General features: G+C 42.1%; 2 protein-coding genes across 2 annotated transcripts in view; one reads left to right on the top strand and one right to left on the bottom strand.

Annotated features, from left to right (window-relative positions):
- Positions 1-4,542, bottom strand: part of LOC133526608 (uncharacterized) — a 51,214-nt gene extending 46,672 nt beyond the window's left edge. The window contains exon 1 of the mRNA XM_061863299.1: positions 3,159-4,542. Within this exon, the coding sequence (XP_061719283.1) occupies positions 3,159-3,531 (373 nt within the window). The 5' untranslated portion in view covers positions 3,532-4,542. The remainder of the gene's footprint in view (positions 1-3,158) is intronic.
- Positions 4,543-5,241: 699 nt separating this feature from the next.
- Positions 5,242-25,875, top strand: part of LOC133526607 (disks large homolog 5) — a 49,003-nt gene continuing 28,369 nt past the window's right edge. The window contains exons 1-29 of the mRNA XM_061863298.1: positions 5,242-6,104; positions 6,512-6,563; positions 8,031-8,086; positions 9,293-9,555; positions 11,925-12,040; positions 12,541-12,663; positions 13,583-13,700; positions 14,940-15,085; positions 16,776-16,899; positions 17,789-17,901; positions 18,331-18,437; positions 19,291-19,430; positions 20,122-20,217; positions 22,126-22,227; positions 22,261-22,362; positions 22,396-22,497; positions 22,531-22,632; positions 22,666-22,767; positions 22,801-22,902; positions 22,936-23,037; positions 23,071-23,172; positions 23,206-23,307; positions 23,341-23,448; positions 23,600-23,701; positions 23,735-23,836; positions 23,870-23,971; positions 24,005-24,112; positions 24,404-24,567; positions 24,942-25,123. Coding sequence (XP_061719282.1) covers positions 8,044-8,086; positions 9,293-9,555; positions 11,925-12,040; positions 12,541-12,663; positions 13,583-13,700; positions 14,940-15,085; positions 16,776-16,899; positions 17,789-17,901; positions 18,331-18,437; positions 19,291-19,430; positions 20,122-20,217; positions 22,126-22,227; positions 22,261-22,362; positions 22,396-22,497; positions 22,531-22,632; positions 22,666-22,767; positions 22,801-22,902; positions 22,936-23,037; positions 23,071-23,172; positions 23,206-23,307; positions 23,341-23,448; positions 23,600-23,701; positions 23,735-23,836; positions 23,870-23,971; positions 24,005-24,112; positions 24,404-24,567; positions 24,942-25,123 — 3,175 coding nt within the window. The 5' untranslated portion in view covers positions 5,242-6,104; positions 6,512-6,563; positions 8,031-8,043. The remainder of the gene's footprint in view (positions 6,105-6,511; positions 6,564-8,030; positions 8,087-9,292; positions 9,556-11,924; positions 12,041-12,540; positions 12,664-13,582; positions 13,701-14,939; positions 15,086-16,775; positions 16,900-17,788; positions 17,902-18,330; positions 18,438-19,290; positions 19,431-20,121; positions 20,218-22,125; positions 22,228-22,260; positions 22,363-22,395; positions 22,498-22,530; positions 22,633-22,665; positions 22,768-22,800; positions 22,903-22,935; positions 23,038-23,070; positions 23,173-23,205; positions 23,308-23,340; positions 23,449-23,599; positions 23,702-23,734; positions 23,837-23,869; positions 23,972-24,004; positions 24,113-24,403; positions 24,568-24,941; positions 25,124-25,875) is intronic.

The raw sequence follows: 25,875 nt of genomic DNA, 5'->3' as shown, positions 1-25,875 counted from the left end.
ATATGTTCAGATATTGTTGTATTGTACCAAAGGAACTCCATATAGAAAAACACAAACGCACCAAGTTTAGGCTCATTACAAAGCTCTCAAGAAGTATATAGGGAGCGTGCATGAACTGTAGGAGGCAGCAGCAGCTGGCAGGAGCCGTCAGATTTTTGGGGCGAGGCATAAATGTGATGTTTATTGTTCCGATGTGATGGCAGAAGCTACTATGCACAAGAAAACACGTGACGTGTGAATGTACATGTTTATTGTTCCAATTCAGGCCACAAGATGGCAGATCCTCCAACGCGCACGGTCCCTATAAACATACAAATGAGAAGAAATTCAGTCAGCAATGAAAATGTGTCTCAAAACTTTTTTTTGACGGTAACTTGTATCTGGTTATGTTCATAACAATTTTGTCATGTTTTTAAGCTAAGCACACCCAGTTCCAGTGGTGGCGCCCTCATTAGGGGAAATGTGTTTTCTAATAAACCAAACAGTTTCTGTATAAATCAGTATATTAATATTGTTGTCCTACTGATATCCCATCTCCAAGTTTTGGTTGGGTCAAATTCAAAAATTCAAAAATTTATTCTGCAAGTAGGCCTCAAGGGCTCTTTTACAAGTCAATACAACATTTATAGTAACATCATATAGTGACATGAAAAATACATAACAACATTTATAAATACAACAGCCAATACCTGGGTAAACATTACATTATAATAATCTTAAAATAAATAATTACTACAATACAATAGAGATGTATAGTCTCTATGGTTAAAAACACATTAAATCTGGAGATGTAAAAGGTCCCCAATGTCAGAGTACTAATACTAATAAAATTTGGAGGTGTAAAGTCTCTCCAAGTGTCAAAATAAAATTTATACTAAATAAATAAACCGCGTCTGGACTGTTAAACTAGCAGTCTCATAAACTAATGCTACAGAATACATAACTAGTATGTACCAAGTCAAGTATATTATACAATATGACAGAGACATATAGTCTCCATGGTTAATACATTAAGTTTGGAGATGTATAAGGTCCCCACGGTCTGAGATGAATGAGAATGATAGCAAAACACAATTCCCCTAATGAGGGTGCCACTGGAAAGTCGACACAAACTTTGAATTAGGTAACAGTTGCATGTTACAGTATTATAACTTACCGAATTTAATTAGGCAAATTTATATTTCCTTGTGCCAGTGAAAAACCCCTGTTAGCAAATTTCCTTCAGGTATTCTTTCACTAGGCTATGAAAAAGCCCTTGGTTGGGTCACTTGACTATAGTCTTTAGGCAGTGGCAATATGATACATTTTTGTTTGTCCACTTTCTTCAATAGTTTTGCAATGGTAAAGTAAATTGATTAGTTAATAGCATATTTAAATTACTATCTGTTCGCTTCAAGTTGGCCGTCAGCACCCATTATAGCCCAACCAGAAATATATGATCTGTCAAGAGGGCGCTGTTATTCTCATGTAAGGGGTGACAGTTCAGTTTAGTATGAAAAATTTAGTTCCAATGAAATTCCGCAATATGGCGCGTCATTATATATTACTGGTCACTTGGTCAGGCTTTACATAATTATGTCGACCGTGTTTTCCGACTCCTTGTCAGCATTACAGGAAATCGCCAATAGAAACAGCACAAACCGCATAGTCTACAGCATTCATCGGAAAATCCACCAAATCACACAAGGAGGCACAATACAGTTCTGTTGGATCAAGGCCCATGCAGGACTGCTTGGAAATGAGGAGGCCGACCAGGAAGCCAAAACCGCCGCCACTCTCCACCGAGCACCCGACTTTGACCACTTTCCCATCTCCTACATTAAGCACCTCTGTAAAACCGAAACACAAAAAGCGCACTGCAATGACTACCTCACCTCTACCACCGGAATGCGCCTAAAGAACTGGCTACCAACTCAACTACATCAAAGAGCTCCGGAACAAGACCGCCATTTCCTTCCATTGCCCCGCGGATTCCTATGACTGCTTATATATAAATGAAATACAGGCTAAAAAGAAAAGATGCTGATTGGAAATAAAAAGGGCTTTATAATATAATCTGATCTTCTGATGATCTTTTTTTTAAATAATTTTAATTAATAAATATCAATTAATCATCAGAATTTCTAAATAAAAGTTAAAGCCGTTTTATTCAAATAATTCCTTTAAAAACATGTATGGAAGTAGGTCAAAATAAACTTTCAAATTATGTTTTTTATCACAGTGTTTTGCCGAAAAACCAAGTTTGTAGAAAAAACAAATCAATATTCTATTCGCAAAACCCCAGGTGCTATCCAGAATCAGAGACTGCCAACGTTTTTGTAGAGGTACGCTCGTAACCGATCCCAGCGTTTTCCCACTTTGTAGAGGGCTGAGGACCGAAACCCACCAAACGGGTTCCCCGGCAATCAATGATTTAAAATAACATTCGCACAAAAGCATAGACAATCAGTTATTTAATAATTTGAGCATAGGTGATACTGCCATAATTTATATGTTAAAATAAAAACACAGACAGGAAATAAATAATCTAGTAAGAAAAAAATTAAGATGAGCCTATTTTATCCCTTTAATGGGCAGACGAGTATCAGAAATTACGCAAAATTAAACCATGTTTTGATCACATATTGTTTTTATATTTACAAAACTTTTTAACAAAAAATAAAACCGACTTCAAATATTACCAAAAGCGCCATACATGTACCTATAACATTTGAAGAGTTCCCTCGATTTCTCCAAGATCCCATCATCAGACCCCGACTTGGTGCCAACGGGACCATCTCGGGGTTATACCCGTTTGCATAAAAAAAAATTTTTGAAAATCAGTTCACGATTCTCGGAGATATCGAGTAACATAGAGTAACATACAAAAAAAAACAGTCAAATTGAGAACCTTCTCCTTTTTTGAAGTCGGTTAACAAATTATTTAAAACTGGTGGAAAACTAACATCTGTAAAAGTGCATGGCGACTTTATCAATGAATTCATTCATAATTTCTCCATGCAATTACGCAGCTCACTACCTATATAACCTAAATGAAGTAGCAAATAACATGAAAACAAATAATTACCTTGACTGCTTTACTTTACAAGTGACCTAGTATATCATGTAAATGCTTTAATAGTTTGTCAAAACAGTTGATCTAATAAAAATGTACTTACGGATAGGATGTAGGAGTTCATCGCTGTGCTCATCGGAGGAGTGTTGTCGCAAAATGGCAGTCAACCAGCCATGCAGCTCCTGTTCGTTCTCTGCCACCACACAAAACTGTTCTTCACGAGTAAATAGCGCTATCACATGCTTCTGCTTAAGGTCCAAGCGGCGCGTAATGTTATAACAACTCTTTAGAGGTAAAACTCGGCGAGGCGCCGCGCCAGCACGAAATTTCTTCTCAGACTCATAGTAATCCAGCCGCGCCGAGCAGTCTGCACTCTCCGCTCGCAGCACGAAGTACTTCTTCTTCATCGTCTTCAGCTTCCGCAGGTGCCCCTGGCGCACCACGGCGCCCGCGCCGCCCCCGCCCGCCGCAGACATGTCAGCGTGCCCACATCGCAGCCCTAGCGACTCTGGCACATGCCCGCCGACCTTGAGGTTGTTTACGAATTCCGCAATCGCGGTCACCCGACCTGACGAGACGCTCCCGACGGTTCACGTGAAACACGCGCGGCGACTAAAAATACGTACTATCTTTTTCGAAAAGTGCGTAAATAGTAACGCGCCAGACGATAAATCTAACGCCCGATTTGCGAACCGACGCAGTTCCGTATATGCGGCTCCGAGGCGCCGAGTCACTCGCCACACTGATTCCTCGCGGCCACGATAACAATAATTTTATCCTAATCGCGTTACGTTATGAAAATAACAAAATACATCAACAACACTATTCAATCCATAATTTGGTACGCTATTTCACTCGGTCATTCACAGACACTAGAGTTTAGAAAGAGATAAAATCATTCATAGTAAACGTAATCTGCACCGCACGCCCTTCCGTATCGCAGGGCATGGAAGTCATGCCTCTGCATGACATCAAAACATTCAATTTTACTAATATCCTGCAGTTCCCGCACTGTTATGAAACTTCTCGGCTATTACAAACCACATTACAGATTTACTGTTCAGTTTTCGTCTATGCAATCACTCGATTTATAAAAACTGCGCATCGTTTTTTATTGGTTCTATTGCGTGTCATTTATTTGTACGGCGGAATACTATACTACACTCGGAAATAATCAAGTACGATGCGCAAAAAAACTAGCCGTGTTGAGGGCTCAAAACGTGGTCCTTTGCGCAGACTGCAGACAATTCCCATTTATTATCTTTCTTGAATCAACAAGCTAAAATGAAAATGATGCTGATTTATTTGTACATTACGTTTTTTTAATATTTTAATTTTACTCGTACATAAACATCATTGTACGTAAATAATATTTTTAATACTAGATATTGTTTCGTCGTCTATGTGGGAGTTCCTTTATTTCATACAAATGTTTCCTTTTTCTGCTGTGGCCACTCTATCTGCCAACCACACACCACACACATGACCAAGCCGTTGTCTGAGGGCCTACCGCGAACCACGTTCGACGTGTTGCCTCTCTGTCCCACTCGTAAATTCGTACGTAAGTGTGACAGGGAGGCAACACGTCGAACGTGGTTCGCGGTAGCCCCTCTGTTCTCATTCTCAGTACAAAATTTGATACTTCAGCCGTAGCCACTTAGGTGGTAGGCAAGCTGTGTATGTGTGCGTTTTAGGGATGTGGACTTGTCGATTTTAATCATGTATCGATTATTTCTACACAGCGGAGCGGAATAGCGATTAATTGAAGCTTTAACATCTTCACTAAATGAATATCATAGATATGGTAATGGATAATGAATACTTTATGATATAATGGAATAACTTAATTATTGCGGAAAATATATTTTAGTTGGTTGTGGCCGGTGTACCATGGATTTCCGCGGTTGATTATTGTAATATCGTCAGGTGACAAGCAAAACTCACTAATTACCACCACAAGTTCATAGCCATAATGAACCATATCACCAGTAGAATAAGAATAAGGTTTATTTTTGTTTAATCATTTTTTAGTAATTAGTGATTTTTGCTTGTCACCTGACGATATCGAACTCACAAAATCATACTTGTTGATAAGAATAAAAAGTTGTGTTATAACGGTTATCTGTTCATGTTATGTAGTTGAAATCCTTTTAAGTAAAATTAAAACTGTTAAAAAATGACGATAGTTTTTCGATATGACTATAGATATGGCCAAAACTTTTTGTTACTCATTGTTAATCATACATAAAAATGTGTCTCTGTGTGTATGGCTACGGCAATAGCTGGCTTAGACTCCATCTTTAGGAATATTATATCTATGACTCCGTCGATGGATGACGGATGTGAATGTAATGAGAGTGTGCATCAGTGTGCATGTTGCGCGATGATTGTCACAAACGCTATGCTACAGCATTTTCGTTTTTTCTGTTTTTTCTCTTCTCCAAACCAGGCAATAATAGCAAGTATTAAATATCTATAATTAATTTGATGGTTTGATGTCCAGTTACACTATTTTACATATATTTTTTTATACCACGACGGTGGCAAACAAGCATATGGCCCGCCTGATGGTAACCAGTCACCGCAGCCTATGGACGTTTGCAAATCTAGGAGTGCTACATGCGCGTTGCCGACCCTTTAAAAACCTGTACCATCCTTTTTTGAAGAACCCCATACTGTTAACCCTCGGGAAAACCTCTGAAGGGAGCTCATTCCATATTTCATAATTTTCATCAATATGTGTAACCAAAGTGGCGCAACGCAATAACAATCAACGAAGTGAGTTGGTCAGATGATAAGTCAACATACAACATGCGTCAATGTATCTGTAGATACTTTTATTTTTTGACTTTTTTTACAATGGCAACACTAGTTCAAAATGTCCGACAAGTCCGTCATGCCCGTCATTTCATTCATTCACTTGTCTACTAGCTAAAAAAAGGTCTAGCGACGGACGACAAGTGTTGGCAAATTAGTGACGAGAAATTTGTGTTACCGCTTTGTTTTAGCACTAATTCCGTCGGATTAGTTGCGATTCCTGTGAAGCTCGGTATGTATTATGTATAAGGACTTTCCTGGTGATATTTCCGCTTGTTTACATTGTCGATTTGATAGGTATTCTTATTCTGTGATGTGAAGTTCTTTTTTCTGGAGAAAGGAGAGCTTTTGTGTCTTTTTTTTGGTGTCTGATAAGTGATTCGGAACTTTGGTGAAGTTGTTGATAGACCGTGTCGATTTACTGTTAGACTGTATCGTGTCACAAAATTGGTAATGTCAATTATGTCGTTTTTCTTACGTACTTACTTTATTCGTATTACGCTATCCGCCTTTGCGGTTTCGCAGTTTTGCAATAGTCGTTAGAGCGTAGAAAATGTGTCAGGCGCCCTGAAGTAATGATGCTATCGGTAAAACGTTGTTTTTACTTGTACTTGATCTTATTGGAAATTGGTATTTCAGATCAAATCCTGTGGGAGATTAACATAATGGACCTCAGATCCTAAGTCTACAAGTAAGTGTTAACAAGGTTTATGTTTAAAAAAAAAAAATAGTTTTCTGTTAAATAAACATTCACTTAAGGTGAAGATTGTATTTCAGTGCAGTAATGTAGCCTTAAACTTAAATTAAACTATTGGGGATGTTTTTAAGTACAAAAATGTACAATTAACCCTTTATAAGGCATAAGGGTGTCAGAAATTATGTAAAATTGAACCCTGTCACTTTGGAACAAAGTTAGAAATCAGGTGTGAAATATATACCCTCTGTCTTATAAAGGTTTTTACGTTTTACTAAGTACCATAAAATAAAACAACTACAGTCCAGTACTACAGCTATGGTTCACAAGTTCAATACATACTTTCAGTGCCAAGTACCCCATTTCCAATAGGCGGGTTCACACATTTATTTGTGTCATGAGCCCAGATATTTGTTTCTGAGTCATGGGTGTTTTCTATGTATTTAAGTATTATAAATACTTTTATTATAATATCTTTGTCTGAGTACCTACAACACAAGCCTTCTTGAGCTTACCGTGGGACTTAGTCAATTTGTGTAAGATTGTCCCTATATTTATACAATAATTGCACAACGCGGCGAGTGTCATGGGTACTTTTGCGTCGGGGGGGTCGAGGGGTGAATTTCTAGTGTAGGGCGTTATTTAGGTTAGGTTAGTAGTAAGAACCTAATGTCATGAACTCTTTAGTAGTTAAATTTCTAGTACAATAATTTAGTATATACAGTACTGGCCAATAAAAATATCATTTCCATGTTTTTACAGTAGAACTTTTTTTATCTTTTATTTAACTTGCCCTGTAATGTGTATGTATGTATGTTAGTGTGGGTTTTATTTTGTAAGTGATTTCCACCTCACTACTTTGGATAGTCTAGTATTGGTCTTTTGTGCGAGCAATGAGAAAAGTTGATCTCGTGTAAAGGATTTTTCATAGAGGTTTTTCAAAATATATAGTCAACTTAATTTTTTTATTAGAGCTTTTTTAGTAATAAGCTGAGTCTCCTATTGTAATGCACAGTATTTTATTGCAGTAGTAAGTTAGACTGATGTTACTTAGTGATGTGATACGACTTTACAAACTTTGAACTGTATAATACAGGACACTGTGTGACATAGGCTCATCAGCTAAATAGCTGCTCGCCTATAATTATATAATAATAATAATATTCATCATATATTTGTATAAAATCAATAGTAAAATATGCAATCTACAAACTAACTTATATTGTTTACTGTATACATGCTTATACATACAAAGAAACACAAAGGTGATATATTATTGGCCAGCACTGTACATTAGTCACACCTGAACAAAGATATTGAATTGCATCTTCCAGTTCATACTGGTGTACATAATATTGTCTAGAAAAGATATTTAACCCTCTACCGTATATGCACCAAAAGTGTTAAATAATACAATCTGCTGCTTCAATTTTACTGTAATGTCTATGTTATTGTTTGTTACAGCTCCTGTATTATTATGGCATCTGGAAACTCTTCTTTAGAGAGCAATGGCAGTAATGGTAGGTGCTTTTGGCTTTGTTCATGGTTTTCAATAGATTTTGATTCTAAAAGCTGGTAGGTCTCATCTCTTATCTCTCTCATCATGGTAATTTCTTAATTACCACAGCAAGCTCGGTTCTCCATACAAACTTAGTTACTCTCATTTTCAAATTGTACTTACAATAGGATAAGGTATATCTATGCCTGTAATTAGTTTATGTAGCTTCAGTTACCATAGTTAAAAAAATACAGTGAATTTATGTTTTTCATACAAAACTTGTTTTAGCTCTATTTCGATTGTTTTATAAGCTGGAGCTATAGAAATTAATTACAGGCATATAATACCTCATGTCATTGTATGTGAAAAGCTTTATTACAATCCAACTTCTTCCTCGCGGGGTCCCAACATTTTGCCACGGCTCATGGGAGAGCCTGGGGTCCGTTTGACAACTAATCTCAAGATTTGGCGTAGGCACTAGTTTTTACGAAAGCGACTGCCATTTGACCTTCCAACCCAGAGGGTAAATTAGGCCTTGTTGGTGTTAGTCCGGTTTCCTCACGATGTTTTCCTTCACCGAAAAGGGACTGGTAAATATCAAATGATATTTCGTACATAAGTTCCGAAATACTTATTGGTACGAGCCGGGGTTTGAACCCGCGACCTTCGGATTGCAAATCGCATGCTCTTACCGCTAGGCCACCAGCGTTTCCTTTATTACAATCCAACACGTAGTTTTAAAATGGGAACGAAACTCCGTATGTATGGGAAGGTGAAATTCGACTGAGCCTGCTGCGGATTCTTAAGAGAGAATGTCTGGTTGATGGCAATGTACGGTCACAGACTAATTGTTAATTCATTCAGGGTTCAAGCTAATTCAGTTGTCAATACTAACGGCATCAAATGTCTAATGTAAAGTAGACCCTAAATAGCTCAACATTTAAAGTCCGTGACTGTACAAAGCCTAATTGGTTTTAGTTTATATGAACTTTTAAATGGTTTACAAGAAAACTTTATTATCGTATTAATAACTAAGCATAAAATTATCACCAGCCAGAGCTCTCAGAAATTTACATTTATGCAGTGTAACATATTGTAACGAGTATGTTAAAAACAAACTGTAGGAAAACTTGAGAATTATATCATCTCACTTTCAACATTTATTTATTTATAATAAAACTAAATTATTTATAATATTTCTTTCTAATTACCACCATTTCTCATTCAGAGTCAATGTCCCACACATACGTGAGCAACGAGCGCCACAATGCCTCCCAGCTGCCCACCATACCCATCCCCATCGACTATGACAGCAATTACGACAAAAACTACGTAAAACACGGCCACGTCCACGCCCCGTACGAGTACGACGCGCTTAGCAAACAGACCAATGAGAGCTTGAAGCAGCAGTGCGAGAAGGCACTACATGAGCTGAATCAGCTTAGGAGGCAGCATACAGAGACGTCGAGGCGCTGCGAGCATGTTATGAAGGTAAATACAAACACAACTACAAACAGACCAGTGAGAGCTTGAAGCAGCAGTGTGAGAAGGCACTACATGAGCTGAATCAGCTTAGGAGGCAGCATACAGAGACGTCGAGTCGCTGCGAGCATGTTATGAAGGTAAATATACTAAATAATAAACATTATCTATCTATCTATAATAAACATTATCTATTTATCTATAATAAACATTAATAACGACAAGAACTACGTGAAACACAGGCACGTCTGGCGAATACGATGCGCTTAGCATACAGACTAATGAGAGCTTCAAAAAACAGTGCGAGAAAGCGCTACATGAGCTGTATCAGCTTAGGAGGCAGCGTACAGAAACGTTGAGGCGCTGCGAGAATGTTATGAAGGTAAATACAAACACATCTACAAACAATTGTACAAACAGACCAATGAGAGCTTGAAACAGCAGTGCGAGAAGGCACTACATGAGCTGAATCAGCTTAGGAGGCAGCATACAGAGACGTCGAGGCGCTGCGAGCATGTTATGAAGGTAAATACAAACACAACTACAAACAATACTACAAACAGACTAATGAGAGCTTGAAGCAGCAGTGTGAGAAGGCACTACATGAGCTGAATCAGAATAGGAGGCAGCATATAGAGACGTGGAGTCACTGCGAGCATGTTATGACGGTAAATATACTAAATAATAAACATTATCTATCTATCTATAATAAACATTATCTATTTATCTATAATAAACATTATCTATTTATCTATAATAAACATTAATAACGACAAGAACTACGTGAAACACAGGCACGTCTGGCGAGTGCGACGCGCTTAGCAAACAGACTAATGAGAGCTTGAAAAAGCAGTGCGAGAAAGCGCTACATGAGCTGTATCAGCTCAGGAGGAAGCGTGCAGAGACGGCGCGGCGCTGCGAGCATGTTATGAAGGTAAATACAAACACAACTACAAACAGACCAATGAGAGTTTGAAACAGCGGTGCGAGAAAGCACTACATGAATTGAATCTGCTTAGGAGGCAACATACAGAAACATCGAGACACTGCGAGCATGTTATGAAGGTAAATACAAACACAACTACAAACAGACCAATAAGAGCTTGAAACAACAGTGCGAGAAAACGCTACATGGGTTATATCAGCTTAGGAGGCAGCTTAACAAACAGACTACCCTACTCATAGTGTTGTGTTCCTGCCGGTGAGTAAGGTTGCCAGAGCTCAACGAGGGGGGCGGGTTTAGGGTCGGCAATGTGCATGTAACTCCTCTGGAGTTGCAGGCGTACATAGACTACGGAAACTGCTTACCATCAGGCGGGCCGTATGCTTGTTTGCCACCGACGTAGTATAAAAAAAAAAAAGACTAAGGAAAGTTTGAAATTTTATTAAGGTAAGTAAAACTACAAACAATTAAACAGTACTATAAATAGATGGCGAAAGAGCGCCATAAAGTTGTACATCTTTAATATTCTCAGGTTATCAATGACGTACCTAGTTTTGATGCTTATGTTAATTAACACATTCACCGCTGAGCTACGGTCATAGCCGATAACATAGGTTTGCTGCATAGAGGCAAAATGTCGATCAGTGCCGAATGGGTTAATATTGTCGACACCGTTGACTTGTACATTTTATTGCAATGTGATAAGATCTGCAAATGGTCAGCTAAGCGTGTTGCTATTAGTAATGAAGCACAGATAATAATAATAATAATAAAATGCTTTATTGCACACTACAAAAAAAAAAGGTACAAAGTATGTAAAGGTATAAATATGTAGGTAACAACAGGCGGACTTATCGCTAAACAGCGATCCCTTCCAGACAACCTTCAGATAGAGAAATGGCGAACGTAATCAAGGTAACGGGTGGTGCAATAATAATAATAAAATACTAAAATAAAATACATATACTACAAATATTTAATATATATAGGTATACTACATTTATTACTATATATAAACAATATATAAATAACAAATAAATATATAAATAAATGACAAAGGAAAAGCCATACAAATAACGAAGAATTTCAAGAATAACAACTACATTTATGAAAGAGACAAGTAATGTTCAGATAATCTCATTTACATGACTTGAGGTCACCACCTAGGCGCTCCTGTACAAATTTAGTATGGCAGAATGCTTGCGAATAACATTTTACCTGGACCTCACTCTTTGTAAACATTTTATGATGCAGTGTCTATTTACCTGTCATCTGTGTACAGTGGACTTCGCAAAGGAGCTTCGCGATAGTATCTCTCGCGCGACGTATACTACCAATCTCTTTCTAACTGTATTAATTTGAGAGGGATGGGTGCTCAGCCTACTAGAATCAAGAACAATAATTAGTAATAAAATAAAAAATATATTTATTGCAGGAACTTGAATACTTCCGCGGACAGCACAGGGCAGCCATGAACCAACTAGAAGTATCCGCACAGGAGGCCTCCAGTCTCCGGGGGAAGTATGGGGACCTGCTGAATGACAATCAAAGGTATAAGTACATCCTATAGGAGCTTGAGGTTTTGCCAACTTATACTCTGGCTAACCATCTTTGTCAGTAAAATAAAGCCGAAGTTCAAAATGTGTATAGGGGATTTGACAGTTTTCAATTTTCTCATTTCATTTTCATTTTCTACGGGCCAGTGTAGACGTGCCTCGGCCGAGCGTTTTCCTCCGCCCCGGCCGACGCACGTCTACACTGGCCGGTTTGAGCGCGAGGAAATTGCCTCGCTCAGTGTGGACCCTATTAACGATTCTCTCCTGACCTTCCTTTCTTTTAGGTTTAACTATACTCAGACACACACACTTTGTCAGTAGAAAAAGGCGCGAAATTTTCTATGGGAAGTCTACTCTTTGCGCCTACATTTATTAAATTTGCCGCATTTTTTCTACTGACAAAGTGTGCCAGAGTATATTCATTGTTAATTTAGTTTCGGAGATATGGGGATGGGAATGGAATCAAACCCTAATTTATGTTTTATCATGTTAAAGGTTGGAGCGTGAAGTACAACATCTTCAGCAAAGTGGAACTGCGGAAGGCAGTTCTGATGCCCTGGTACACACTCTCAGAAAATACGAGGCACTTCAGGAGGAGTTTGAGTGCTACCAGAAGAGGTATGTAACAACAAGAGTTGGCTGGAAGAGATTCCTTATAGGGATTAGTTCGCCTTTGTACATTGCCAACTTTTGATTTTTATTGTACCTGTACCCGTTCCTTTTACATACATACATATCAAACGCGAGATATTGTACAAAATGTATGAAAAGTCAAGCCTGCTGGGACTTGAGAGGTTTTTGGCGTTTTAACGTGCAAGCATTTGTATTGTATTATACCCACATAATATTTTTTTAGGAACGAGACTTGCTGATTTATAATACTGTTTCAATAAATAAAATATCTTTTCGTTCTGGCAATTAGATACATTTACACCTCTAAATATATATTTTTTTGTTTGTTTGTTAATATTATTATAACAGTTTTTTTTGTAATTCGAAATTATGCGACTTTATAGATCTCTAAGTACCTAATTATAATACTTTAGTTTGATTTGATATTTGTAGTTAGTTTAGTTAGTGTTTTTTTTTCCTTGTATGTAAATTCCATGTTGTCGTGTAAAAGTACCCTTGTGGCCTATTTGATGATTAAATAAAAATAATAATAATAATTCAGCCTATATACGTCCCACTGCTGGGCACAGGCCTCCTCTCATGCGCGAGAGGGCTCGGGCTATAGTCCCCACGCTAGCCCAATGCGGATTGGGGACTTCACAATACACCTTTGAATTTCTTCGCAGCTGCATGCAGGTTTCCTCACGATGTTTTCCTTCACCGAAAAGCTAGTGGTAAATATTAAATGATATTTCGTACATAAGTTCCGAAAAACTCATTGGTACGAGCCAGGATTTGAACCCACGACCTCCGGATTGAAAGTCGGACGTCATATCCACTCGGCCACCACCGCTTTTTTTAATGATGCCCGATGATTAAATGCTGAAGTTTAACATAATTATTTGATTTTGAACTTTATACACAGATATGACGATCTTCTCGAGAACCACAACGTGACGTTAGAAAAGCTCCGCCTCATCCAAGAGGAGAACAGTCGCTTGAAGACGCAGTGCCACGAACTCACGCAAGAGAGGAACGCTGTGGTAAGCGCACATATCGGTCACAGGAGTTTGAACTTTCGGTACACAGGATACGTTCCAGATTGCTATGGCAGTAAAGTACACGCGCCTGCACTGTTACCGATGCCACTAAAATGTGAAGTGTAACTTCTACGACGACGACTAAAGACGCGCGTCATCGGCGCTCTCGGAGCAGCTTAGTGCCTGCGTTTTACTCGTTTATCTATGCCCTGCCTATGAAGCCGTTGGTCCCGGGTTCAAATCCTGGTAATGTCATTTATTCGTGTGATGAGCATGGATATTTGTTCCTGAGTCATGGGTGTTTTCTATGTATTTAAGTATTTATAAATATATATATTTTATATATGTCGTTGTCTAAGTACCCTCAACACAAGCCTTATTGAGCTTACTGTGGGACTTAGTCAATTTGTGTAATAATGTCCTATAATATTTATTTTATTTATTATTTTTTTATCTACACACATATCATAAACTCTCTATAATGCTTTCAAAACCCGTAAATAATGGCCAACATTATGATAAACTGTTTTGTTACAACAAATTTCTTATCTTCATTATTACATCAAAATCGATTCGACATTCAAATTGCGAACATCTCTGAAAAAAAAAGCAATTCGAGTTGACCTCTATTCTAATATCAGTCGAGATGACGTTTAATTCGAAATTAAATGTTAATTGCATATAATTTTGACAAATATCGCATGTTAGCTTGTATCGGATAATACAGAAATCGGTCCCCAACTCTAGTTTGTCTCTGAATTAAAAAAAAAACTACGGATGACACAAGTGGAAAAGTTTTCATTTACCGTCAGTTGACTTACAGTTTATATTTTAATTAGTTTTAAGTATAAAATTAAATTGTTTTGTTGTTTTTAAACTATGGCAAAAAAATTGTGTAAAATGAGCGATAAAGATATTTTGGAGACCCTACCTTATATCCGCGAGTTCCGCCAAGAGAGCAACGATGCCCCAATGTTGGCTGAATTATGAAGTTAGTAAATATATCATAGAAAATGTATACTATGTGTGTAGATAACATTGTGTACTCGTGTGGTCCTTTTAAGAAATTCACTTCGTTCGTTTCTTAAAGCCGCACTCGTATTTTAATGCCTTTCATTGTGTAGCAGCCATATAAACTACTTTTATCTTATTGCATTCAAGAATAGGGATGCTGAGTTTCTAACTTGTATTTTTAAAATTGGTAAAGAGACACCATTATCACTTATTTTTTGTTTCACACAGATCCGCGAGCGAAATACTCTCAAACAGCAAGTAGCAAACGTAGTCCGCCAGTGGGAGGGCGGCGCCCGGGAGCGAGCCGATATGAAGAGGCTGACGGACGAGCGGAACGCGGCCATGGCGGAGTACACGCTCATAATGAGCGAGAGGTAATTTTATATTGAGAATAATCAAAACATCTCAGCGAGGTCGCTTAGTAACACAAGGATACAAATACAAATCCTCTTTATTGCACAACCTTTGAAAAAAAAAAATGGAAACATATATAATACATGAAGATAGAGGTAAACAACAGGCGGCCTTATCGCTACAGAGCGATCTCTTCCAGACAACGTTTAGGTAGTGGAGAAATGAAATTTAATTTAACTAATTACTTCTAATACATACTTGAACCCTATTTTTTTTCTCATAAAAACATTCCCAAAAGTGTGTACGATCCAAACGCCATTAATAACCTACAAGCTTAATGTACCGCCGTGTACATGTGGCATGCGGTCACTAGACCTGTCAATACAACCAATAATGCCATTACAGGGCAGGGCTCGGAAACCGTTTTATTTTTTCAAACCGGTTTCGTTCTTTCACTTGGAAACGTAAAGAGTTCCGTTTCCGTTTGCGGTTACCGGTTAGGGAACTGTTCTATTGAGATGCCGGTTTATGCCAAATTTGTTCGCCTTCCGTTTTTGTGGAACGAAATTAACCTGTTAAATTGAAAATATTGAAGCGTGATAGAACGAGTAAGTATTGCTATCTCTTTCACGTATTTAACCGAGAGTCTCTGGAAGCTGAGAGTAACCGGTATTATATCGTTCCCCACAAACCATAAAATTCCGTTGCCTCTTACCGCTTAGGAGAGAGAACGTATTTTTTTAGTTCGCGTTCCGTGAATTAACCGGTTTTTAAGGAACCAAATAATATAACGGTTTTGGAAGGATATTAACAGGTATTTCAATACTGGTTCCGAGCCCTGTTACAGGCACATCGACTCTCGCACAATTTAATGCTCTGGGTAAGGAACATTGGGTCAATATCCAAAATCTGTCTCTGACATTCTTGTATTTTATGGTCTGGTGAATTTCCAATATGACTTGGAACTCCGGTAGCCGTCTAAGAAGTGTAACTTTCTTACGGTAGATGTCGCTAGGGTCCCCTAGACCCATATGGTGGAAAATTTGCTGCCTATGGATGAGGTCTTGGTGGCTCAGATGGCAGAGCGTTGGAGTATCGATCCAGAGGCCGTGAGTTCAAGTCTCACCCAAGACAGTAATTTTTCCACTTTTAAATTTATTCTAAGTTTAATAGCATCGTTCGCAGACGTTTCTGCTTCTTAAAAAAATAATTGGGTCAATATTTCGGCGAAAAAACATGTTAGGAAATATTATGGACAGTTCTTTATCCTTAAATATCTTGCTTTCTCAACCGCCATCAGAAGGAGCTCAGAAAATATTTACATATTTCAAAATATATCTTGCACGTATACTCTGTACCTTTAGGTATTTAAATAAAGGTAACCAAACAATTTGTACATTTTTGGGTAGTTATAACATTTATTAGTTAACCAACCAAATACAAAACCGCCTGAGTCTGTCACTGAATGACCTGACTTTTAACCATTATTTGATCATATAATATTTTCATTTACCCTCAACTGGCTTAAGGAGCTATTTGAGGGTATATTTTATTTACTTTTATTTAAATACCTAAAGATACAGAGTATAGGTCTGAGGGTTAGTTACACATGTGAACTCTCCTATGAGGCTGGCATGGTCACCACGAGTGTACAGAAGCCTCTATAAAAATTAAGAAAAAAAACTGTATTAACAAGTAAGTTTGTTACAGGGACACAGTGCACAAAGAGATGGAGAAACTCACCGACGACCTTCAGGCGGCGATGAAGAGGGTGGCTGCTTTGGAAGCCGCGTTACAGCTCTCTAGAGAAGAGCAACGCGCACAAGCTTTACAGGTGATACTTATATACCTATATCTAGTATATATATCTCAGCTCATATTATAATAGTGCAGAGGTTACCTTTATAATACACAGAAAGCCTGTCAGAAACATATACTTTTGGCACGCAGAGTTGTCTGTTGTCTGTCACAACAAATGTGTGATAAGCGAAAGAACATATAAATAAAATAAATAAATAATAAATAAATATTATGGGACATTATTACACAAATTGACTAAGTCCCACAGTAAGCTCAATAAGGCTTGTGTTGAGGGTACTTAGACAATGATATATATAATATATAAATATTTATAAATACTTAAATACATAGAAAACACCCATGACTCAGGAACAAATATCCATGCTCATCACATGAATAAATGCCCTTACCAGGATTTGAACCCGGGACCATCGGCTTCGTAGGCAGGGTCACTACAAAAAAAAAAAAAAAAAAAGTAGAAGTAGGTAAAATGAGTTGATTAAAACCTGTGAAGGAGGGCAAAACTTTTATACTGGAAAGCATCATATGTATCCCCAGGAAGAGGATCACGAAGTGGGCCATCAAAACATAATGAAAAATACAATTTTTAATTGAATTTGTTCGAAACAACGACGAAGAAAATTAACCGGATAATATAAAATACACAGATAATTCTGACTATTTTCAGTAAAGCAAAAGTCAAGTGTGTTAAACATTAAAGACAAAAAGATTCCGCACATAGGTAACTGTATTATATTAAAAAAAATTAAGGAATAATCTTTATTTTGTTGAGCTCATTATTTGACAGCTCCCCATTAGTTGCGATCGCTAAGCGGCGCTGCCATCGTGCATGCTCCCAATACGAAATCTTAATTCAACCATTTCAGTCGACGAGTAGAAAAATAGTATTACATTTTGAACAGGCGGAGAGTCTTCGTCGCGAGATCGAGTCCGCACTCGTGGACCGCGACCGCGCCATCAAGGAGTGCACAGACTTGAAGACTCCACAGAACACTTCCACACTAGGAAAATCTCGGTAAGTTGAATCGTCTCAACTAATACATGTCCAACGTACGAGTGAAATAATATCTTGCACAACGAGCGAAGCTGTAATAGGCCTATTTTTTTGAGCACAAGAGTTTGTTATTTTGGTATTATAATAAAAAAAAAAAAAATAATTATACGACATTATTACACAAATTGCCTAAGTCCCATAGTAAGCTAAATAAGGCTTGTGTTGAGGGTACTTAGACAACGATATATATAATATATAAATATTTATAAATACTTAAATACATAGAAAACACCCATGACTCAGGAACAAATATCCATGCTCATCACACGAATAAATGCCCTTACCAGGATTTGAACCCGGGACCATCAGCTTCGTAGGCAGGGTCACTACCCACTAGGCCAAACCGGTCGTCAAACCGCAATAATAGCATAAACCAATTGTTATTAACAGACAAGACAACTCAGCGTATCACCACTTGGGGCTCGCAAGCGGTGTTGGTACCGACGGGTTCCTCAACGGACAACACTCCAATGATCCCTCGTTGGATAAGTTACAAGGTGAGAATACTTTTCTTAAACTTGCAATGAAATGTTGACATGACTTACTTCAAATTAGGTCCGGAAATACTACGTATCCGGTGCGATGAGTGAAGACGATATGTAAATGAATTTCATACAGCCTTACACGCCTAGGCCTATAAAGCCACCTTCTTTTGTTTTTCAACGTCAAATTGTGACACAACGTCTTGGCATTCAACCATAAAATAGTAGTGATTTTCTGTGTAGAACTACGAATAAAACAAATGATTAAATTTTTTTTTCATTGCAAGTTTGAGAAAAAACACTATACAAATCTCGGCTAGAATCGGGGTTGCCGGCCGCGTATCCTTAACCGGCCTCGCTACGCTCGGCGGTCTATACCTACTTGGCCTGCATCCCTTCGTTTCCCGGCCTCTGTAGTAATGTGCTATTAAGTATAACTTTAATTTCATGTTCACTCTGTTTGACTAATTCACTTCCCGGTGACTCTGTTGATATTTGTCGAACTTCTATATTTTTGTATGTCAATGCAAAAATATACTAACATGAACCCGATAAGATGATGCAGTTGGAAGGTAGCCAAGGGAACTCCTCAATGGAAAAACAAATACATATTGCGTTTAAACTTTTTAGAAAGGTCTCGGGAGGTACTTGATAAACATAGAAGAAGTACTGTTAGCAAAAAGTGTGTATCAAAGAAATCTTTTTTAACGGATACTTGTTGATAAGGGTTACCTGATTACGGGAAGGGTTGTGATTTATGTTTGTGTCATGTGTCGGAACTATTGGATCTTCAGGAATGATATCTTATGTCATACTTCAAAATTTTCACGTTGTTTTACTACACCTGACCTTTTTTGGTATTTTGCAGGTCTAGTGGGCATGTCCGGCGACGGCGCCGACAAAGAGCGCGTGGACAACCTCGAACAAGCCAACCAGGAGCTGCAGCGACTACGCAAGCAGCTCGACCGCGCTGTCGCAGACCTGAGTGACGCGCAACGCGAGGCCGAGGTATGTGTATCAACTTTTATTATTGTTGTATGTGTCAATTATGATGATTACTTTTACGAAAAAAGCAAGTGATCGCCATCTTGGAATATGAAACAAACCATTTTCAAAAACCTATAAAACGATATCCATGACGTTTTTTATGACTAAGTACGTGGCGGCCATTTTGTATTCTAAAATAGTAATGATTTTTGAAATCTGCACTCCCTAAAATATGAAACGATAACCGTTCAGGCCGCGTAGCCAACATGCATGCATGCGTAGCGATCGAAACGCAACCGTCAATTTCGCATTAATATGGAACAGTGATAGAGAGACACAGAGCGTTTCATTGTCGTAGCGATTGTCACCTTAGCTAGGCCGGCTGTGCCGCCATCTTGGATTCCACAATGGTTAACAGTTTTGAAATCCCCACTCCTGAATACCTATAAAACGATGTACATGACGATTTTTATGACATAGAATTGTCATTATTTATTCATAAAATTTACAGTTTATACGACTAAGCCGGGACCAAGCTACTATCCCTTTCAAAGGGTTTTATATGGGTTTTGCATAAGGCTTAACTCACCATACGCTTTGCCCGATAAAACCCTTTCATTTTGCTTATACAGTAGGTAATCCATTTGATTAGAGTTAGCAATCTAAAAAAGATGACTATTTATTTAAAAAAAAAACATTGTTTTTCACTTAGGTATCGAAACGGCGTCGAGACTGGGCGTTCTCCGAACGAGACAAACTGCTGCAAGAGCGAGAGAGCGTCAAAGCACTCTGCAACAGATTACGAAAGGTGAGTTTTATTTTATTTTATTTATTTAGAAACAAACAGTCTTATAAAACATATAAGTAAATAAGCTACAGCTAGAATTTCTTATGATATAGAGCTATAGTTTCCTATATGTAAAACATTTTATAATAAACTTAATACTATGAATTGCTATCCGAGTATAACAACTATAAAAGATAACAAATAATGTGATAGCTAAACCTAATTTTCACACTCATTTAATAAAGAATAAACCTTTTTCTTAAATAACCCTAACGGACTGCCAAATATATCCGCGTTCATACACTTTTCATTATACAACCTGCATGCGCGTCCAATGTATGATTGCTGTGCATATTTAGTTCGACATATTCCAACACTGAACAGCATTTTACTCCGACAGCTACGTTCTGTTCTACGAGGCACTCGAAAACCTATATTATGTAGAAGTTCAGGAGCATCTACAAGATTATTAATTACTTGGAATAAAAATACCAGATCATTACATGAGCGCCTTAATGATAGAGGTAGAAGATTGTGTCTTGAAATTGAGGAGGCATAATTTCATGAGTTCATGATTCATGGTTGAGTGAGTTCATGGTTTTAACGGAAATGGGGTCAGAAACTGAATGTTTTACGCTGTATGAAATAATAACATTTGGGCACTCTAAAGAGCTGAGTACCATGATATTGCCTTTGACATCTGGAGCACCATCCTTATAAAAAATTTAGGTATCAACATTTGACGAAATCTAAACTTATTGACCTTTTTGATGTCTTGTCTAATACTCCTATTGATTGTTCCATAATATTCATTTATCCCAATACGACTAAACCTAAAATTATTCGAATCATTTAATTACTCGAATAAGCGTTAGAGGCAGAATGGCGGCTGTACCTAAATAAAATTGAATGAAAACCATACCATATTTTTGTACCTAATTTGTACTATTTAGTACCTCCTTTAAAAAAAATTTTACCTCACGGTACTTAAAGCTATCACCAAAAAAACAGTACACGCGCCATTCTGACTGTCAGAATGGCGGGTGTACTTTATTACGCTATATTCCCGTGGTTATTGATAAATTCTATAAAAGCCAAATTTTTGTACAAAAAAAAATTATACTTTAAACTAGTGTAGAATCATATAGGTAAACAAACCGAAAGTATACAGCTAAGATACGCGAGGCGAGCATACATTCTTACGTGCCCGGCCTGCCGCGGTCCTGGTCAGCGACACCTTCTCGTAAGTCATGAGGCTCTGGTACTTGTTCTTTGCTAAATTACATTTTTGGACTGTTTGTTTCTCGATTTTGGCCCCAGTGGCCTATGGAGACTAACAAGCGACGCTAAGCGGTCTTCGTAGTCTATGGGTATTGTTATATTACGGGTGTCACGTGAGTGTTTCTGACTTATGAAGCAATTGTTTCTACTATGCAACCAAATGAATATTTTGTAAGTTGGCAGCAATGCACTTAGTTTGAAACTGTATTAAATTTGATTTTGTTAGGTTGGTAGCCATTAGTCACAGTATCGTTATAGCGATTTTAACACACAAATGCTGTTATGAGGAATAGACAATATAGACTTTTCTTCAAACCTTTTATGTAGGTTCTTATATTCGTGTTCATGAATGTATAAATGATAGATAACAGTAGAGGAGTAGGAAAAATAGTTTTAATATGTTGTATTTATTTCCATGCACCATTTTTGAGAAAAACACTCGGCTGGACGGTTAATTGCTGGCTTCGGATACAATTTAATTAAACCCACTCTGAACTCGTTTAAAATTAATCCTCAGCCAGCAAGTAGCTACCTTCGAGTCTCGTCAATAATGTACTTTTATTAATTATCGGAACCCAGGGCTTTATTCATTAAACACACGTGGAAATATCGTTGAGTTGTAACCTAGATGTAAATTGTATTGTACAGGAGCGGGACGCCATGGTGGGCGAGCTGGCCGACGCGCGGCGCCATGGCGGCGCCACCGCCGAGCGCGCGCGCCGCGACCATCGCGACACGGCTGTCAACCATGTGCAGGTGTAGTATATAATGTGTCGTGTGCAGGAGAGGGGCGCCATGGTGGGCGAGCTGGCCGACGCGCGGCGCCACGGCGGCGCCACCGCCGAGCGCGCGCGCCGCGACCATCGCGACACGGCTGTCAACCATGTGCAGGTGTAGTATATAATGTGTCGTGTGCAGGAGAGGGGCGCCATGGTGGGCGAGCTGGCCGACGCGCGGCGCCACGGCGGCGCCACCGCCGAGCGCGCGCGCCGCGACCATCGCGACACGGCTGTCAACCATGTGCAGGTGTAGTATATAATGTGTCGTGTGCAGGAGAGGGGCGCCATGGTGGGCGAGCTGGCCGACGCGCGGCGCCACGGCGGCGCCACCGCCGAGCGCGCGCGCCGCGACCATCGCGACACGGCTGTCAACCATGTGCAGGTGTAGTATATAATGTGTCGTGTGCAGGAGAGGGGCGCCATGGTGGGCGAGCTGGCCGACGCGCGGCGCCACGGCGGCGCCACCGCCGAGCGCGCGCGCCGCGACCATCGCGACACGGCTGTCAACCATGTGCAGGTGTAGTATATAATGTGTCGTGTGCAGGAGAGGGGCGCCATGGTGGGCGAGCTGGCCGACGCGCGGCGCCACGGCGGCGCCACCGCCGAGCGCGCGCGCCGCGACCATCGCGACACGGCTGTCAACCATGTGCAGGTGTAGTATATAATGTGTCGTGTGCAGGAGAGGGGCGCCATGGTGGGCGAGCTGGCCGACGCGCGGCGCCACGGCGGCGCCACCGCCGAGCGCGCGCGCCGCGACCATCGCGACACGGCTGTCAACCATGTGCAGGTGTAGTATATAATGTGTCGTGTGCAGGAGAGGGGCGCCATGGTGGGCGAGCTGGCCGACGCGCGGCGCCACGGCGGCGCCACCGCCGAGCGCGCGCGCCGCGACCATCGCGACACGGCTGTCGACAATGTGCAGGTGTAGTATATAATGTGTCGTGTGCAGGAGAGGGGCGCCATGGTGGGCGAGCTGGCCGACGCGCGGCGCCACGGTGGCGCCACCGCTGAGCGCGCGCGCCGCGACCATCGCGACACGGCTGTCGACCATGTGCAGGTGTAGTATATAATGTGTCGTGTGCAGGAGAGGGGCGCCATGGATGGCGGGCTGGCCGATGCGCGGCGCCACGGCGGCGCCACCGCCGAGCGCGCGCGCCGCGACCATCGCGACACGGCTGTCAACCATGTGCAGGTGTAGTATATAATGTGTCGTGTGCAGGAGAGGGGCGCCATGGTGGGCGAGCTGGCCGACGCGCGGCGCCACCGCCGAGCGCGCGCGCCGCGACCATCGCGACACGGCTGTCGACCATGTGCAGGTGTAGTATATAATGTGTCGTGTGCAGGAGAGGGGCGCCATGGTGGGCGAGCTGGCCGACGCGCGGCGCCACGGTGGCGCCACCGCTGAGCGCGCGCGCCGCGACCATCGCGACACGGCTGTCGACCATGTGCAGGTGTAGTATATAATGTGTCGTGTGCAGGAGAGGGGCGCCATGGTGGGCGAGCTGGCCGACGCGCGGCGCCACGGTGGCGCCACCGCTGAGCGCGCGCGCCGCGACCATCGCGACACGGCTGTCGACCATGTGCAGGTGTAGTATATAATGTGTCGTGTGCAGGAGAGGGGCGCCATGGTGGGCGAGCTGGCCGACGCGCGGCGCCACGGTGGCGCCACCGCTGAGCGCGCGCGCCGCGACCATCGCGACACGGCTGTCGACCATGTGCAGGTGTAGTATATAATGTGTCGTGTGCAGGAGAGGGGCGCCATGGTGGGCGAGCTGGCCGACGCGCGGCGCCACGGTGGCGCCACCGCTGAGCACGCGCGCCGCGACCATCGCGACACGGCTGTCGACCATGTGCAGGTGTAGTATATAATGTGTCGTGTGCAGGAGAGGGGCGCCATGGTGGGCGAGCTGGCCGACGCGCGGCGCCATGGGCGTTCAAGGGTTTTTTTTTAAATTTTATCTCTAAATCGTGCGCTCAAGTCAAATTCACTATTCATTTATGTTTCTGTTTTGACGATTAGTACTCGTGTCGATACCGCATAATACATATACACAGCCATAAAATACCTTTCATTAGCTGTCAAGTTCGAAGCCCAAGCTTCACACATCTAGTACTATAAATAAATCTTCGCTATTATTTTTACACAGGACATAGAGTGGGAAGTTATCGACGTAGAACTGAGCGGCCCCAACGCAGACGGCGAGCTCGGCGTAGAACTGGCCGGCGGTAGAGATGAGCCTTACTTTCCCAACGACCCCAGCGTTTATGTCACTTCGGTGGCCAAAGGTTCGGTGGCTGAAGGAAAGATCAAGTGAGTATTATCCACAAGTGGGACTTGATCGACGTAGAACTGAGCGGTCCCAAAGCAGATGGCGAGCTAGAGTCGGAGTTAGCCGGGGGCAGGGGCGAACCTTACTTATAACGAGTCCGAGTTTCTCGCCGGTCCCATATTGGGAGGATTTAGAAGGGATTTAAATCTTCCTGGATCAGAGGCGTAGGGTTAGAGCCGGCGTAGCTTTATTTGACGTTTATAAGCGCATTGTAATATGCCCACTTGGAAAATATACTATCTTTACCTTTATCTTTAACGATTTTCGATTTCTCGACGTCGGTGCAAGTCTCCTAGAGACTCACGGGAGTCTGTGAATATTGAAATGTGGAAGTAATAATTTATCTGTCGTACAGAGTGCTGGACCGCGTGGTAGGCGGCGGGGCCGCCGGCTGGGCGCGCGCGGGCGCATGCGCGGCGGCGCTGCGGGCCGCCGCCACGCGCGGCGCCGCGCAGCTCCGCCTGCAGCGCGCCGCCGCGCGCCGCCTGCACCGCCCGCTGCGCCGCGCCGACACCAGCGCCTTGCACCTGCAGCACGGTCAGTAGCCTCCCTGACTCCTGGCTCCCCCTTCCTCCCCGCCGCCGCCACGCGCGGCGCCGCGCAGCTCCGCCTGCAGCGCGCCGCCGCGCGCCGCCTGCACCGCCCGCTGCGCCGCGCCGACACCAGCGCCTTGCACCTGCAGCACGGTCAGTAGCCTCCCTGACTCCTGGCTCCCCCTTCCTCCCCGCCGCCGCCACGCGCGGCGCCGCGCAGCTCCGCCTGCAGCGCGCCGCCGCGCGCCGCCTGCACCGCCCGCTGCGCCGCGCCGACACCAGCGCCTTGCACCTGCAGCACGGTCAGTAGCCTCCCTGACTCCTGGCTCCCCCTTCCTCCCCGCCGCCGCCACGCGCGGCGCCGCGCAGCTCCGCCTGCAGCGCGCCGCCGCGCGCCGCCTGCACCGCCCGCTGCGCCGCGCCGACACCAGCGCCTTGCACCTGCAGCACGGTCAGTAGCCTCCCTGACTCCTGGCTCCCCCTTCCTCCCCGCCGCCGCCACGCGCGGCGCCGCGCAGCTCCGCCTGCAGCGCGCCGCCGCGCGCCGCCTGCACCGCCCGCTGCGCCGCGCCGACACCAGCGCCTTGCACCTGCAGCACGGTCAGTAGCCTCCCTGACTCCTGGCTCCCCCTTCCTCCCCGCCGCCGCCACGCGCGGCGCCGCGCAGCTCCGCCTGCAGCGCGCCGCCGCGCGCCGCCTGCACCGCCCGCTGCGCCGCGCCGACACCAGCGCCTTGCACCTGCAGCACGGTCAGTA

The sequence above is a fragment of the Cydia pomonella genome, chromosome 16, assembly GCF_033807575.1.
Source record: "Cydia pomonella isolate Wapato2018A chromosome 16, ilCydPomo1, whole genome shotgun sequence".
Classification (NCBI taxonomy): Eukaryota; Metazoa; Arthropoda; class Insecta; order Lepidoptera; family Tortricidae; genus Cydia; species Cydia pomonella.
This window is presented reverse-complemented; position numbering and strand designations above follow the sequence as displayed.